This window comes from Mesoplodon mirus (assembly GCF_964341445.2).
Source record: "Mesoplodon mirus genome assembly, chromosome: 6".
Lineage (NCBI taxonomy): Eukaryota > Metazoa > Chordata > Mammalia > Artiodactyla > Ziphiidae > Mesoplodon > Mesoplodon mirus.
Genome location: NC_138982.1, coordinates 35,538,520 through 35,557,458, shown reverse-complemented (window position 1 = coordinate 35,557,458; position 18,939 = coordinate 35,538,520). Strand labels below are relative to the sequence as shown.

At 35.9% G+C, this 18,939-nt stretch overlaps 1 protein-coding gene across 10 annotated transcripts in view; it reads left to right on the top strand.

The window, feature by feature from the left end:
• DLG1 (discs large MAGUK scaffold protein 1) overlaps positions 1 to 12,401 on the top strand; it is a 288,677-nt gene extending 276,276 nt beyond the window's left edge. For all 10 annotated transcript variants that reach the window (XM_082625021.1, XM_082625022.1, XM_082625027.1 and 7 more), the window contains 2 exons: positions 9,513 to 9,604; positions 10,548 to 12,401. In XM_082625021.1, the coding sequence (XP_082481147.1) occupies positions 9,513 to 9,604; positions 10,548 to 10,654 (199 nt within the window). In that variant the 3' untranslated portion in view covers positions 10,655 to 12,401. The remainder of the gene's footprint in view (positions 1 to 9,512; positions 9,605 to 10,547) is intronic.
• Positions 12,402 to 18,939: the final 6,538 nt, after the last annotated feature.

Below are 18,939 nucleotides of genomic sequence, written 5' to 3'. Positions count from 1 at the left end.
ACATGAGGGCCTTATTGACCTGCTTCAGGGGAAGGTCAGAGAGTCCTTCCTGTACCTGTCATTTTTCAAATTCCTTCAACATAAAATATTCAGTATGCCAAGGTACCATATTTTGGGATAGTGTGCTATAAAACCCATCAATTATATGTTGCTTTCATAGGACATACCTTAATTATTAGTCTACGGAAGGGCTGGAAGAGAATAGAAAAAAGAGATATACCATGCAAACACTAAATAAATTAAGCTGGTTTATACTACTTTCAAAGTATACTTTAAGGTAAGAAGTATTACTAGAGATAAAGAGGGACATTCATAGAAGTCAAAGGTTCACTCCATTACAAAGATATATTTATACATTTGTTTTGCACTTTTAGTAGCACAGTCTCAAAATATCTAAAGCACAAATTGACAGCTATATAGGAAAAATAATAATTCCACAATCATAGTGGGCGAACGTAACAGAAGAATCACAAAGTAATAGAATAAGAAAACAGACAAATAAAAAAATAAATAAGGATATACAACAACACAAATTAAAAACTTTACCTAACTGACATACATAGATCACTGCACTCAACATCTGCAAAAGTTGCACCTTGATTTTAAGTGCACTTAAAATAATTACCAAAACTAATTATATGCTAAGCCACAGATTTCAAATGATTAAAAACAAATATCTCTGAGCATGATGAAATTAGAGTAGAAATGAGTAATTTAAAGATCACTGGAAAATCCCCAAATATTTGGAAATTCTGTGGATCAAAGAATAAGTCACTCCATAAGTTAATAAATGTTTTGAACTCAATGGTAATAAAATTGTCAAGTAAATAAATTTGGAGGATGTAGTAGCCTAGAAAACAAACATATGGTAGAGAGGATTAAGAAATCAAAAATGTTTTCTTTGAAAATACTATAAACTATTAATAAGAAAGATCAAGGAAAGAAAATTTTAAAGGCATAAATAACATCAAGAATGAAAATGGGAATATCACTACACATCCAGTAGACATTACAAATGTTAACACAGGCAACCCAGTAGAAAAATAAGCAAAGGACTTGGACACTTCACAGAAGGATCCAAATAGTTAATAAACATTTTAGATAGTGCTTAATCATGGAAATGCAAGTTAAAACCACAAGGTCATATATTATACTAAAATAGCTAAAATGAAAAAATACCAAATGTTGGCAAGGATGTGGAACAACTGAAGCTCATAACACTGATAGGAGTGTAAATTGGTACATCCACATTGGTAAACTTGTTTACAGTATCTCCTAAAGCTGAACATACACATAACTTAGGACCCAAAAGTCTCATTCCTAGATATATACTCAACAGAAATGTTTACGTATGTTTACCAAAGACATGTACTAGATTAGATGGAAATACTATACTAAATAACTAAGAACTTGAAACTATCCAAATACCCATCAGAGCCTACATAAATATGACATATTCACACAAAATGAAATATTCTACAGTAATGAGAATGAGCAATCTCCAACTACACACAAAAGTATAGAAGAATCTCACAAACATAATTTGAGTAAAAAAATACTCAGACCTAAAAGTATATATATTCCATGATCCCAAATTTAATAATTGCTTATAGAAATCAAATAGAGGTTACTCTTTGAGGGTAGGTTGGTGACTGGACTGAAGACACCCAGATTCTTAGGTGCTGATGTAATGTTCTCTTATCTTAGTCTAGGTACCGGATATACAGGTAAGCGTAAGTTGCTGAAAACTCATCAAGATATACATTTATGATATTTCTGTTCTATGTTTGAAAGTTATACTTTAAAAAAATCTGAAGAAATAGAAAAGGAAAAAAAGAAATAGAAAATCTAGACCTGTACTCCTAAAGAACTTGACTTAGTTATGAAAAGCCTTCCCACAAATAAAAGAGCCAAAAGGACTTACTGAATTCTACCAAAAGCTAAGAAGTAATACCAGTCTTATAAAGATTCTTCAACTAATTTTATGGGCATTAATTTAATACCAAAACCTGTGAAAGATTTCACAGGAAATGAAAATGACAAACCAGTCTTACCATGAATATAGATACAGAAATCCTTATCAAAATATGAGCAATTTGAATCCAACAGTTTTTTTAATAAGATAAAATACAACAGCCAAGTTGGGTTTATTTAAGGAATGCAAGGCTAGGTTAACATTTAAGATTAATCAGTGATAGAGCTAGAGAGAAGATGGAGTAGGAAGCACCAGGAATCTATCTCCCCACCTAGACAACAGCTGGACTTGCAGGATCTGTCTGATGTTGACCCTTGAACATTGCAGGTTTGAACTGCATGGGTCTACTTAAACATGGATTTTTTTCCGTTGTAAATATTGCAGTACTACTCAATTTGCAGTTGATTGTGGATGCAGAACCATGGAAACAGAGGAACCAAGCATACGGAGGGCCGACTGTTAAGTTATACATGGATTTTCAACTGCGTGGAGGGTTGGTTGGCACCCCTAACCCTGACATTGTTCAAGGGTCAACTGTATTTTGGAACTCAGGAATTCATTGAAGGCTTGAAGCTTCAAGGGGATGGTTTGAACTGTCAAATTTGATTTATTTCACCTCTTACCATGGTAGCAACTACCCATTTCCCCACCTAAAGCCCCCTAGCAGGTAGCCATGCACTCATTCCTTGAGCAGCTTACATAAAGTTTGTGGAGCCAAGGTGGGGAATAAGGACCTTGTCCTCCAAACACTGGGGAATCTGTACTCAGATAGCTGATTCCTGCTTCTGATTGTGGAGGTGCAGACACAGAAGCAGGGAGCCATTGTTGTAAACCCCACTGCCACTGTTGCGGGGCCCCACCTCTCAGGCTGAAGTGACTTCTAGAGAGTTAAGGGCTGGTGCCTTTTTTCCCCCTCTTTTACGTTTTCTTTTTTCCACTTAGGAGCCAGACTAGGATGTTCACATATACAGGAGTATTCAGAAAGTCAACACACATGCCCAGGGAAAGGCACAGGCTCGGAAAAGATCTGAGAAGACCTTATGTGTATACCTCAGGCTAATCCCTGGCATGGAGGCATCCTATAACAATTAAAAACAAACAAAAAACCCTAAAGGAAGGAGAATTTTACCTCCTTTACCTAAAGGAAGGAGAATTTTACCTCTATAACAATTAAAAACCCTAAAGGAAGGAGAATTTTACCTCTGGCATTATCACATTATAAGATTCCAATGTCCAGTATTCAACAGAAACTTATAAGGCATACAAAGAAACAAGAAAGTATGGCCTATTCAAAGGGAAAAAATAAATCAGTAGAAACTGTCCCTGAAAAAGACCTAATGGCATATATACTAGACAAAGACTTTAAGACAGCTGTCTTAAAGTTTCTCAGCAAACTCAAAGAAGATGTGGAATAAGTCAAGGAAACAATGTGTGAACAAAATGGAAACATCAATAAAGAGGTAGGAAACCAAAAGGAAATTCTGGAGCCAAAAAGTACAATAACTGAAATGAAAAATTTCATTCAAATTTTTGAATGAAAATTTCATTCAAAGAGGGATTCAAACACAGATTTGAGCAGGCAGGAACAAAGATTCGGCAAACTTGATAGAAGAATGGAAATTATCAAGGCTATGAACAAAAAGAGAAAGGACTGAAGAAAAATGAACAGATCCTAAGGAACCTGTGGGATACCATCAACCGGAAGAACATATGCATCTGGGAGTGCCAGTATTAGAAGAAAGAGAGAAAAGGCAGAGAGAATATTTGAAAAAATAATGGCCGAAATCTTCCCAAACTTGATGAGAGACATGAATATAAACATCCAAAAAGCCCAACAATCTTTAAGTAAAATGAACCCAAAGAGACCCACCTTGAAACACATTTTAATCAAACATTTAAATTAAGAGACAGAGACAGAATTTTGAAAGCAGCAAGAGAGAAGTGAATTATCACGTACAGAAGTCCTTATTTCCAGTAATTTATGTAAGTGGACTAAACTCTCCAATCAAAAGACAAAGATGGGCAGACTGGATAAAACACATGCAATCCAAAGACACAAACAAGCTGAGAAAGTAAAAGAGATATTCTATTCCAGTAGTAACCAAAAGAGATCAGGAGTAGCTATACCAATATCAGACAAAGTGGGCTTTAAATCGAAAAAGGTTATATATGACAAGAAGGACATTGTATATTAATTAAAGTTTCAATATGGCAAGAAGATATAACAATCATAAACAGTTATGTACCTAATAACAGATCATCAAAATATATGAAGGAAAAGCTGACAAAATTGAAGGGAGAAACAGCTCTACAATAATAGTTGGAGACTTCAGTACCCCACTCAAAATAATGGATAGAACAACCAGACAGAAGATACATAAGGAAATAGAGGGCTTAAACAACACAATAAACCAGATAGACGTAACAGACATATACAGAACACTCTAGCCAGTAATAACAGAATACACATTCTTCTCAAGGGCACATGGGACATTTGCCAGGGTAGACCATATGTTAGGCCACAAAAGTTGATTCTTCAAAAAGATCAAGAAAAATGATAAACCTTTAGGTAGACAGACTAAGGAAAAAAAAGAAGACTCTGAAACTAACTCTGAAATGAACATAGGGACATTACTACTGATTATACAGAAATAAAAAGGATTCTGAGAGTATTATGAACAATTGGGCACCAAAAATATGGGTAACCTAGGTGGACAAATTGCTAGAAACATAAAACCTACCAAGACTAAATCACAAAGAAATAGAAAATCTGAATAGACCTGTAACTATAGTAAGTTTTGTATACATATAACTTATACACCCTATATTAAGAAAATTGAATCAGTAGTCAGAAACTCCCAACAAAGAAATGCTCTGGATCTGATGGCTTCCCTGGTGAATTATAACAAACATTTAAAAGAAGAACTAATGCCAATCCCTCCTAACTCATTCTGTGTAACCAGCATTACCCTGATACAAAAACCATACAAAGAAACTACAAGAAGGGCTTCCCTGGTGGCACAGTGGTTGAGAATCTGCCTGCTAATGCAGGGGACACAGGTTTGAGCCCTGGTCTGGGAGGATCCCACATGCCACAGAGCAACTAGGCCAGTGAGCCACAACTACTGAGCCTGTGCGTCTGGAGCCTGTGCTCTGCAACAAGAGAGGCCGTGATAGTGAGAGGCCCACGCATCGCAATGAAGAGTGGCCCCCGCTTGCCACAACTAGGGAAAGCCCTCGCACAGAAACGAAGACCCAACACAGCAAAAATAAATAAATTAATAAACTACCCCCAACATCTTCTTTAAAAAAAAAAAAAAAAACTACAAGAAAACTGTAGACTAGTATCCCTTATTAACATTGATGTAAAAATCCTCAACAAAATATTAGCAAACAATTCACCAACATATTAAGAGGATTATACACCATGAACAAGTGGGATTTATTCCTGGAATGCAAGGATGTTTCAACATATGAAAATGGATCATTGTAATAAACCACATCAACAAAATGAAGGGGGAAATCACATGATCATCAACTGATGTAGAAAAAGCATTTGACAGTATTCAGCACCTTTTCATGATAAAAATATTCAACAAAATCAGAATAGAAGGAAACTATCTCAACATAATAAAAGCCATTTATGAAAAACTGACAGCAAACATCATTCTCAATGGTGAAAGACTGAAGGCTTTTCTTCTAAGATCAGGAATAAGGCAAGGATGCCTGCTTTCACCATTTCTATTTAATGTAGTACTAGAAGTTGTATCCAGAGGAATTAAGCAAGAAAATAAAAGCCATCCAGATTGGTAAGGAAGAAGCAAAATTATCTCTTTTTGCAGATGATATGATCTTATCTGTAGAAAACCATGAAGACTCCACACAAAAGCCATTAGAACTAATAAATTCAGCAAAGTAGAAGTATGCAAAGTCAACATACAAAAATCAGTTACATTTCCATACATAAACAGTGAACAATCTGAAAAGGAAATTACAAAAACAGTTTTATTTACAATAGCATCAAAAAGAATAAAATACTTAGGAATTAACCAAGTAGATGAAAGACTTGTACAATGAAAACTAGAACATTGCTGAAAGAAATTAAGATATAAGTAAGTAGAAACACATTCCATGTTCATGGATTGGAACACTTAATATTGTCAAAATGTCAGTACCACCCAAAGTGACCTACACGTTCAATGCAATGCCTATCAAAATCCCAATGACATTTTTTGCAAAAATAGAAAAATCCATACTAAAATTCATATAGAATCTCAAGGAACCCCCAAATAGCGAAAACAATCTTTAAAAAAGAACAAAAAAATGGAAGACTCACACTTCCTGATTTCAAATTTTATTGCAAACTACAGAAATAAAAATGCTGTGGTACTGGCATAATGACAGAGATAAAAGACCAGGGGGAAGAAATGGTCAGTTGATTTTTGACAAGGATGCAAGACCATTCAATGAGGAAAGGACAGTCTCTTCAACAAATGGTGCTAGGAAAACTGCATATCCACATACAGAAGAATGAAGTTGGATCCTTACCTAATGCCACATACAAAAGTCAACTAAAAATGGATCAAGGGGGCTTCCCTGGTGGCGCAGTGGTTGAGAGTCTGCCTGCCGATGCAGGGGACACGGGTTCGTGCCCCGGTCCGGGAAAATCCCACATGCTGCGGAGTGGCTAGGCCCGTGAGCCATGGCCGCTGAGCCTGCGCGTCCAGAGACTGTGCTCCTCAACGGGAGAGGCCACAACAGTGAGAGGCCTGCGTACCGCAAAAAAAAAAAAAAAAAAATGGATCAAGGGCCTAAATGTAAGACAATAAAACGCTTAGAAGGAAACATAGGACAAAAGCTTATAACACTGGATTTGGCAGTGATTTCTTAGATATGACACCAAAGACACAGATAACAAAAGAAAAAAAGGAAGGTTAGACTTTGTGAATATTTTAAAACTTTTTATATCAAACGACACTATCCACAGAATAAAAAGGCAACCCACAGAAGGGAGAAAGTATCTGTAAGTCATATGTCTGATAACAGATTAATACCCAGAATTTATAGAAAACTAAAACTCAACAACAACAACAACAAAACTTGATTCAAAAATGGGCACAGGACTTGAATAGACATTTCTCCAAAGAAGATAAACAAATGGCCAATAAGCACATGAATAGATACCTATTATCACTAATCACTAGGGAAATGCAAATCAAAACTACAATGACATACCACTTCACACCCATTAGGATGGCTGCTGTCAAAAAAACAGAAAATAATTGCTGCCAAGGATGTGGAAAAACTGGAATTCTTGTGTACCGTTGGGAATGTAAAATGGTACAGTTGCTGTGGAAAACAGTTATGGCACTTCCTCAAAATACTAAAAATCATAATTACTATATGATCCTGCAATTCCACCTCTGAGTATATACCCAAAAGTATTGAAAACAAGGTCTTAAAGAGATATTTGTACACCCGTGTTCATGTTCTCATTATTCACAATAGCTGAAACATGGAAGAAACTCAATGTCCATCGACAGATGAATGGTTAAGCAAAATATGGTATATGCATACAAAGGAAGGAAATTCCGCAATGTGTTACAACATGGATGAACCTTGCAGACATGCTAAGTGAAGTAAGCCAGTCACAAAAAGACAAATACTGTATGATTCCACTTATATGAGGCACCTAGAGTAGTCAAAATGATAGAGACAGAAAGAATGGTGGTTGCCAGGGGCCAGGGGGAGGCAAGAGTGCGGAGTTATTTTTAATAGGTATAGAGTTTTGGTTTTACCAGATGAAGTGAATTACAGGGATGGATGGTGGTGATGCTTGCATACGTACTAATGCCACTGAAATGTATACTTTAAAATGGCTAAAATGGTAACTTTTATATTGTGTATATTTTACCACAGTTTTTAAAGTAATTTAAAAAAATCAGTGTAGTGTAAGACTCGCAGACATAGAAAACAAACATGATTACCAAAGGGGAGGGGGAGGGATGAAGTAGGAGTTTGGGATTAACAGATATACACTACTATATATAAAATGGATAAACACCAAGGACCTACTATATAGCCCAGGGAAATATATTCAGTATCTTGTATAACTTATAATGGAAAAGAATCTGAAAAAGAATATGTATATATATATGTGAAAAGAATAGATATGTAAATAACAGAAACACTTTGCTGTACACCTGAAACTAACAACATGGTAAATCAACTATACTTCAATTTTTTAAAAAATCAGTGTAGTGTACCGTATTAACAGATTTTACGGGGAATTCCCTGGCAGTCCAGTGGTTAGGACTCGGTGCTTTCACTGTGGTGGCCCAAGTTCAGTCCCTGGTTGAGGAGCTAAGATTCCGCAAGCCACACGGCACAGCCAAAAAAAAAAACAGCTTTTAGTATTAAAAAAATGATCATTTTAATAAATGCAGAAAAAGCATTTGATAAAATTAACATCTATTCATGACAAAAATATTTTGTAAACTATGAATAGAAGGGAATTTCCTTAATCTGATGAAGGTCGTCTACAAAATATCAAAGCAGACATCATATTTGATGATGAAACATTGAAAGCTTTCCCTCTTAAGTTGGGAGCAATCTTCCATTTATCCATCATCCAGCTGTAACATTAATTATCAACTGTGACCAATCTCGTTTCATCTATCCCCCCACCTCCTTACCCCTCCACTCCAGATTATTTTGAAACAAACCCCAGACATTATATGATCTCATCCGTACATCTTTGTATATATTTGAAAGATAAAATTCTTTATTAAAAAATATCACTGTGATGTCACACTAAAACATATATACACTGATATGTATAAAGTGGATAACTAATAAGAACCTGCTGTATAAAAAAATACGTACACATTGTAGAAGGTTCAGGCAATATGTAAAAGCATAAAGAAGAAAAAAAATCACTATGTCACACTAAAAACAGTAATTCCTTGATATCATCAGTTCATGTTTTCTTGATTGTTTCATAAGTTTTGTTTAATTTTTTTCAATTTGTTTGAATCAAGTTCCAAACAAGGTCTGTTTGTGACAGTTGGTTGTTAAGTCTTTTGATCTACAGATTCTCCCTTCATATCTTTCTCTTTTTTCTGTTTATTTGTTGAAGAAACCAACTCATTTATTCTGCAGTTTTCCCCAGACTATATTTTGCTGATTGCCTTCTCATGGTATTATTTAATGTGTTCATGTATCCCCTTTACTATCTATAAATTGGTAAGTAGATCTGTAAGTCATATTTTAATATGAAATTTTCATCGAAGTCAAAACTGTCAAATTAATGCTTAGTTTTTTTGGCTGTCTTGAACTAATGCAAAAATGTGTTGAAACCCTTCTGTCATTCCAAGTAAAAAGCTACATAGTCAGTGACTGGATGTAGTTTTTAATGACATTAAGATTCTCAACAGAGCTCAACTTTTCATGATTTTATATGTCTTCTCTCCTTTGTCATCCTTTTTCAAAAGTATTATAATGTAGTAATTACTAATTTCTAAATTTATTTGTATAGGGAAATGAATAAGCGTCTCACGGAAGAACAAGCCAGAAAGACGTTTGAGAGAGCCATGAAACTGGAACAAGAATTTACTGAACATTTCACAGGTTGGCATGATGTGTAGCAGTGCCCGTTATGGTAGAATTTTGCTTTGGAGCCATATGAACTGACCCATTGAAATGGATTTTGAACTATGCCCACATTTACCAGTAGTAATAATAAGTGCTATAAGTTTCAGAATAATTCATCTAATCTGGGTTGCAGTGATGAGGAATCTTGAAATTTAGTGTTTCTTAGGTTGTCGATGAGGATAGCGTGTACAGGAATAATTCATACTGACCAGAGGAAAACATTCAGACTTAACTTCTTCAGTGAAACTGACTTTTCTCTTATTCTTTATAAATTTTGATCCATTTTAAGATATTATTTGTTTAAAAAGAGAAGAATAGGTAGCAATTCCCAAATTCATTTTATTCTTTAAATTATTCCTTAGGTATCTTTGGATAGGTTTTTGTTGTTGTTTATTGTTTGTTTGAAATAATGATTAGCTTATATTTGGTATTCATATTAAGTACCATTAAGTGTCATGGTGTTGTAACCTGTGTGTGTGTGTGTGTGTGTTTTAAGGATTTTTAATAATTTCAGACTTACAGAAAAACCACAAGAATAGTACCAGCAATCCTCATATACCTGTATTCCACAAATGTTAACATTTTACCACATTTATAATTTTGCTGAAACATTGAAGAGTAAGTTGCAGACAGATGCTCTTTTGCCTCTAATAACTTCAGTGTCTATTTCCCAAATACACAAAACAAAGTAAAAAATCACCAAATCTTGCTTTCTGATAAATTTTTAAAATAAAATTTTTTCTATTTTACAAATAAGAAAATTCATGAAATGAGCCTTTTCTAAGCAAACAATACATAGATGGTATCTCTTCCTGAATGAGTATTTCTAAGATATAGCTTCTGCTGTTTTACCAACAATTGTAATGGTGAAGATAGACAATTTTAATGGAGGCTTCTGATTTTGTTTCTATCATTACAGCTATTATACAGGGAGATACGCTGGAAGACATTTACAACCAAGTGAAGCAGATCATAGAAGAACAGTCTGGTCCTTACATCTGGGTTCCAGCAAAAGAAAAGTTATGAGGACTGATGTTTCTCTGTTTCTCTTTTCCACAGTCTCATTTTCTCTGACACTTCTTTGCCCTTTCCTTCTGGAGTCTGTCTTCAATACTTTTTCCATGTTGAATCATATCCCACTCATCATGGTCTGCAGTTGCACTTATTTTTGACATCTTAGTGTCTCCTTCAAGTTGTAACATCTGTATTATTTTATCTCACTATTGGTTTGTGGCCATTTTTCACAAATGAAGATGGAATGGCCTGACCAGCTATTAATAGGATTTGGGGAGACGGGGAAATTGTGGTAAAATTCCTTAATGTTTAAGGGAAAGTAACTTTAAGAGATTTTCAGAGAAGCTTTATATACATTCTTTCCAAATTTCAATATAAATGAAAGAAAAGTGGTTTTAATCAATGATTTAGTAAACTTTGAGCAACAATGCACGTTTAACTTTAATAGCATGGTTTGGCCAACATGTTAGCTCTCAAGTCCTTTTCTCAATTGACTTCCGTTATCAAAGCAAATGTTTCATTATAGACAAATAAGGAAAATATGTTTTTTAATTTCAAAATTAATATCTGAGTTAACTTTAATAATTTCACAAGGGATATTCATATTCATATCTTCTTAAAGTCTTTTATTGTTTGAAGTTTTTTTTTTCCTCCCAGTAGATTTGCTAGGATAACAATGTTTAAATGTTTTTAATCTACTTGTGCAACACTATTTATAGTGTCTTACAAAAGTTGTTCATACATAATGATCATCACATTTTCTGAATTGAGGCCATGTTTAGGTGCTAGGGGAGTTTACCTTTTACACATAAGGTTGAGAAAATTTCATAGACATAAATACAAAATAGACATTACAGTGATGATGTAATCATTATGGCAGTGGGAAAGGAGTCCAATTCATAGTCTAAAATTTTAAATGCATTTTAGGGGTCAGATTTTAATGAATATTTTACCCACAATAACTGACTATTTTGTTATAATAAAATATATATATATAAATATATATATAACTTTCTTTAAACTCTGTAACTATGGGAATTATTTTCTTTACATAGTTGCACACACACAAACATATATATGTATATTTAAAATATATTTTTTTTCTTTTGCCACCTACTCTGTTGGTTTGGTTTTAAGTTAAATATTAATTGATTGGACTTTATCTTCCTTAATCGTGTGAAGTGAAAACAGGAGGATGGTGGTTGTGGAAAGAACCCCTTAGGGAAATTAGGTTATACATAAAAATATGGGCATGTTCTCCTCTTTTCTATAGAAGTTTTCAAATGGTTCCTGGTTGGTTTTTTGTGGGGGGTTTTTTTCAGGGGGGGGTTGGGTGTTGTTCCCATTGTTCTTGTCATTGGGTTTGGATTTGGTCTCCACCTCTTTCCAGTTCTCCTTTCATTAATAGGCAAACAGGCAAAAACCTCATGTGTATGAGTGTTTTCCCCTCAGACTATTCACCTTTCATCTCTTGTAGCTGCTCTGCAGTAGAGTTGCACAGATCTTCATGGTGAGCAATTAAGAAATTATAGTGAAAAGTAGATAACAATTTCAGAAATCAATTTCTCTGGTCTTTTATATTAATATTACTGTTTGGCTTCCCATTGCTTTTTTGGAGTTTATTAAATACGTGTTTTTGACAACCTCCTCATTACAGTTTCTTAAACAAATGAGTACTGGTTTGTAAAGAATTATCAACATTATCCATTCCATTTATGAGAAAGAGGAGAACAGCTAATAAACTTTATTGTAAAATCTGTATGTTAAATGTGTCTTGTATTCTGAAAGAAAAAATTATTTTACAAGCTAGCGTTTTCTTGGAACAATTTGGGGCATCACATGATTTGTAAACTGAATTCAAGAATCATTAGGCAACCTAATCATATTTCTTCTGTAGGTTTGGAATTGAATATGTTAACACATTGAAATATACACCATAGCTGTTACGTGCTAATATAATAAGTTGTTTCCAAACATAAATAGATTAGAAGAAAACTATTGTAAAATGATCTCAAGAGCCTTATAACAGGACCCCAGCATAAGCCATTTTGAAGTATTTACTGGTCGAATGTTGTAAAATATCAGGAGGTTATAAAATGACACCATTTATGTGTTAAAATGTATATGACATTGCTTTCTGAATGTCCTTGTTAAGTGATTTTTTTGTAAGAAGATACTTTTGTGCACCTTTCTAGATTGTATAGAATTATTAATAAAAGTACTAATTGTTTAGTACTACTATGCAACAGACACTTTAGTATCATTTAATTTTTCAAAAGAATATAAGAATTACTGGTCGCACTATAAGGCTTAAGCAGAATCTCTTGGCCAAGATTACTTAGCTAGTAAATGGCAGTGCTGGATATTGGTATCAAAGTTTCTCTGTCCCAAGTTCTTTCTAATATACTATGCTGCCTCATTTCTCAGCCCCTACTGTGGAAGGCACTATGACTTAAATTATGTTATGTTACTGCCCCTTTACAGATAAAGATAAACTTAGATGAAGGTCCTTGCCCAGAGTCTCATAGTACATAAGGACAGACCCACAGAACAAGTCATTCCCATCACAGCTGGAAGGACTGTTTCTGGGAAACAAGTCAGCCCAGCACTGTCATAGTGACATACAAGGAAAGAAACTCTTTAGAACCAAAAATGGAACTCTATTCATTAGGGGGGAAAGTCCACTATTCTAATACACAGGGAATAATACTATTTTGAATGTTTTATGAAATACTCCATATTTTTAATATGCTTCTTAATACCCTTAAATCGGCAAAAATAAAAATGCCTCTTAAATGTGACTACACGTCTTTGGTTGCTTTCCTATTCCATATCTGCTCAGGGCTCTTCAAAAAATGACGGGAGCGAGCTTGACGGGCTCATTCCAGCAGAATACACTCTGGTCAGCAAATACCTGCTGAACCACCACACAGTATTTAAATTCCAAACTTGGCAATTTGGGGACTTTACTAATGAGAAAAATTTGTTTTCTAAAGTACCAAACAGCTACCTTCTAAGATTCTGCCTTGAATACTCTTAATTTACAGGTGATGAAACAGAAGCCCAGAGATCCCTGTGTCCTAATCAAAGTTGCACTGCAACCAGGAACAGAGCCAGGATTAGAGCCTTTAACTCCTGGCTCCTGGAACAGTAGCTTTTCTACCATTCCAGTTACTTTTCCTCCCTTGCTGTGAGCTGAATTTAGTGGGCTGTTCAGTCCCTCGGGATTTGAATTATTGACTAAAAGAAAGTAAATATTAGTGAAATTAAGAGATTTTATTGAGGTGGTCAGATTAGAAAGATATCAGGGAAAAACACAAATGTCACTTTTCTGACCCAAATTTAGATTATCTGGTTTAGTCCAATGTTGAAGATTCCATTGATCTCCCTCCAGGATTGCACAACATAGCTCTCGTTGGTTTTGGCAGCAGAGTACTATAATGTGAAGAATGTGGGCTATGGAATGACTTGACTTGAATGCCAGCTTTACCACTTACTGGTTATGTAACGTTAGTTGGGTAAGTCATGTCATCCCTCTTTCTGTTTATCTGTAAAACGGAGATATTTTGAGAATCAGTAAGATTACAAATAAAGGGAGCACCCTAAAAGTTAATTCCCTTTTCCTTGGAATCAGAAGCCTGGAATTGTTCCAACTCCCCTTGTATAGATTAACCTGAGACTTCATTTTGCCATATTTTAAATGAGATTTGATTGACTACCTTGCAGGACTATTAATAAGGATTAAATAGAGCAGTGGGTACAAAACACGAATCACAGCATCTGATACTTGACTCTCAATATCTGTTCTTCCTCTTGCTCTGGAGTGTGTTTTTGGTTGCAGAAGAGTGAGAAGAATATGGTGCACCATTCTTTATCCCTATAGAGAAATTTTGACAGACTTTTAGTTAAATTATTTACATTTCAGTCTCTATCATCTTGTTAACTCATCTCTTCTAAGGATTCCTACTCTTTGTCAGAGATGCTGTGATTGTGACCTACCGTAACTCAGCCTTAAACATGTAACTGGAAGACATCAAGATTTCATAAGCCATTCTCACATCTCTGTACAGTGTTAGACCCTACCATCCCTATCGATTCTCCAGAACATTAATTATTGAGAGTCTAGAAACAGGTCTGGAAAAAATTACTTAAATTGCCCAGATAAAATACATTGTCTTTCAATTTAAGAATAAAATAGTCACTACTTACTGGTTTCTCATTCGTTTCCTACTACTACCAACTCTTTCCACCCCCAAATATGGTTACATAAGAACTGGCAAAACATCCTGGTCTGCTAAACAGCATTGTGAACAGAATTGGTGGTCAGGTAACCTGGTATTATTGTTTGAGACTTTTAGGAACAGGTATGAAACCTTACCAGGGAGAGTTTCACACTAGGATTTTTCTAGCCGTTTCTGTCACCTATAGTATTAGTAAACAGATATGTGAAGAATTAGGGGGACGAGACCAAAGGACAGTGAAGGCTGGAATTCTCTCTCACCCTCTCTCGTTTACTTTTTCTTGAAGTATAACATACATACATAAAATGCATTATTATAAGTGTACATATACCTCAGTAAGTTTTTACAAACCAGTGTCTTGCATGTAATAACCAGTGTGAAGCTCAAAAAACAGAACAGGACCAGCACCGCAGGCACCCCTACCCCTCAGCTCACTCCCAGTCACTACTTCCTGCTGCAAGGGAAACCACTATCCTCATTTTCTTACTGTATATACTTCTTAGTTATGTACAGTAAAATGGTGTACAATTCTATGGGTTTTGAGACATGCGTGGAGTCCTGTAACCACCCCCACAGTCAAGAATACAAGAGTTCCATTATCCCCCAAATTTCTCTTCTTCTTGCCTCTATGTAGCCAATACCCCCTCCAAACCCCAGCTTCTGACAACCACTGATCTTTCCTTGGTGCCTCTACTAGTTTTGCCTTTCCCAGAATGTCATATAAATGGAATCATATCATATGTAGCATTTGGAGTGTGGCTTCGTTCACTTAAGCAAAATGCATCCGAGATTCATCCCTTTTGCTGCAATAGTTTGTTAATTTTCACTTCTGAGTAGTAGTCCATTTAAGAATGTGCTGCAATTCATTTATCCATTCACTGATTGAAGGACTTTGGGATTATCTCCAGTTTTCCCCACTATGCTTTTGTACTTTATTACAACCATAGGCCTGCAGGAACAAGGAGCAAAGCCAGAAATGGGCCTCGAATCTGACAGCCGCAGCAGGCCCTCCCCACGCCCACCTTTATCTGCCGTGAGCAGCCATGCATTTTGGCAGTTGCACAGGATCCTATCGTCCTAAAACAAACTTTAAATGCAGAATAATAGATCCCAAGAGCCTGTTTACAGAACAAACGTGTGCCTAAAGTAGGAGACTGCCAGAATAAGCAATTCAGGATTTGTAGAATTTCAAATTCCCGGGAATAACAGATGATTCAGTAGCTGGATGTGCCAGTTACTGGTGCCAGATTCTCAGTGTCCTAAGGGAAATGTAGTTTGTTTAGGACGGTAGTGAGAAGAAGGTAGTCTGAGCAACAAATGAAAAGAGCTATTTGTCAAACATGAAATTGTCTAATAGACATAATTCAGAAAACAGTCCGTGGAGACACAGCCCTAATCTCTTAAGAAAATCTAGTTTGTTGAACACCCTAAGGACTGTAGTTTTTTAAATTATAAACTACCAATTTAAGTGGTAACCTCTCCATCTCTTTTCTTTTTAAATAACTTTATTGGAGTATAATTGCTTTACAATGTTGTTAGTTTCTGTGTACAACAAAGTGAATCAGCTATATGTATACATATATCCCCATATCTCCTCCCTCTGGAGCCTCCCTCCCACCCTCCCTATCCCACCCCTCTAGGTGGTCACAAAGCATGAAGCTGATCTCCATGTGCTATGCAGAAGCTTCCCACTAGCCATCCATTTTACATTTGGTAGTGTATATATGTCAACGCTACTCTCTCACTTCATCCCAGCTTCCCCTCCCCCATCCCGTGTCCTCAAGTCCATTCTCTACATCTGCGTCTTTATTCCTGCCCTGCCACTAGGTTCATCAGTACCGGTTTTTTAGATTCCATACATGTGTGTTAGCATACACTATTTGTTTTTCTCTTTCTGACTTAACTTCACTCTGTATGACAGACTCTAGGTCCAACCACCTCATTACAAATAACTCAATTTCGTTCCTTTTTATGGCTGAGTAATATTCCATTGTATATATGTGCCACATCTTTTTTATCCATTCATCTGTCGATGGACATTTAGGTTGCTTCCATGTCCTGGCTATTGTAAAGAGTGTTGCAATGAACACTGTGGTATATGTATCTTTTTTTTTTTTTTTTTTTTTTGCTGTACGCGGGCCTCTCACTGCTGTGGCCTCTCCCGTTGCAGAGCGCAGGCTCCGGACGCGCAGGCTCAGTGGCCATGGCTCACGGGCCCAGCTGCTCCGCGGCATGTGGGATCTTCCCGGACCGGGGCACAAACCCGTGTCCCCTGCATCGACAGGCGGACTCTCAACCACTGCGCCACCAGGGAAGCCCTGTGGTATATGTATCTTTTTGAATTATGGTTTTCTCAGGGTATATGCCCAGTAGTGGGATTGCTTGGTCATATGGTAGTTCTATTTTTAGTTTTTTAAGGACCCTCCATACTGTTCTCCATAGTGGCTGTATCAATTTACATTCCCACCAACAGTGCAGGAGGGTTCCTTTTTCTCCACACCCTCTCCAGCATTTATGTTTCTAGATTTTTTTGATGATAGCCATTCTGACCAGTGTGAGGTGATACCTCATTGTGGTTTTGATTTGCATTTCTCTAATGATTAGTGATGTTGGGCGTCTTTTCATGTGTTTATTGGCAATCTGTATGTCTACTTTGGAGAACTGTCTGTTTAGGTCTTTTGCCCATTTTTGGATTGGGTTCTTTGTTTTTTCAATATTGACCTGCATGAGCTGCTTGTATATTTTGGAGATTAGTCCTTTGTCAGTTGCTTTGTTTGCAAATAGTTTCTCCCATTCTGAGAGTTGTCTTTTCATCTTGTTTATGGTTTCCTTTGCTGTGCAAAAGCTTTCAAGTTTCATTAGGTCCCATTTGTTTATTTTTGTTTTTATTTCCATTACTCTAGGAGGTGGGTCAAAAAGGATCTTGCTGTGATTTATGTCATAGAGTGTTCTGCCTATGTTTTCCTCTAAGAGTTTTATAGTGTCTGGCCTTACATTTAGGTCTTTAATCCATTTTGAGTTTATTTTTGAGTATGGTGTTAGGGTATGTTCTAATTTCATTCTTTTACATGTAGCTGTCCAGTTTTCCCAGCACTGGGAAAGAGGCTGTCTTTTCTCCATTGTATATTCTTGCCTCCTTTGTCAAAAATAAGGTGACCATTTGTGTGTGGGTTTATTTCTGGGCTTTCTATCCTGTTCCATTGACCTATAGTTCTGTTTTTGTGCCAGTACCACACTGTCTTGATTACTGTAGATTTGTAGTATAGTTTGGAGTCAGGGAGCCTGATTTGTCCAGCTCCATTTTTCTTTCTCAAGACTGCTTTCACTATTCAGGGTCTTTTGTGTTTCCATACAAAATTGTAAATTTTTTTGTTCTAGTTCTGTGAAAAAAATGCCACTGGTAATTTGATAGTGATTGCATTGAATCTGTAGATTGCTTTGGGTAGTAGAGTCATTTTCACAATGTTAATTCTTCCAATCCAAGAACATGGTATATCTCCCCATCTGTTTGTATTGTCTTTGATTTCTTTCATCAGTATCTTATGGTTTTCTGCATACAGGTCTTTTGCCCTCTTAGGTAGGTTTATTCCTAGGTATTCTTTCTGTTGCAGTGGTAAATGAGAGTGTTTCCTTAATTTCCTTTTCTGATTTTTTGTTGTTAGTGTATAGGAATGCCAGAGATTTCTGTGCATTAATTTTGTATCCTGCTACTTTACCAAATTCACTGATTAGCTCTAGTAGTTTTCTGGTGGCAACTTTAGGATTCTCTATGTATAGTATCATGTCATCTGCAAACAGTGACCGTTTTACTACTTCTTTTCCAATTTGGATTCCTTTTATTTCTTTTTCTTCTCTGATTGCCATGGCTAAAACTTCCAAAACTATGTTGAATAATAATGGTGAGAGTGGGCATTCTTGTCTTGTTCCTGATCTTAGAGGAAATGCTTTCAGCTTTTCACCATTGAGAATGATGTTGGCTGTGAGTTTCTCTCTGCATCTTAATTATTACTAATATATGATTAACAGAAATCTAATTCTAGTGCAGTGTACTCAAGG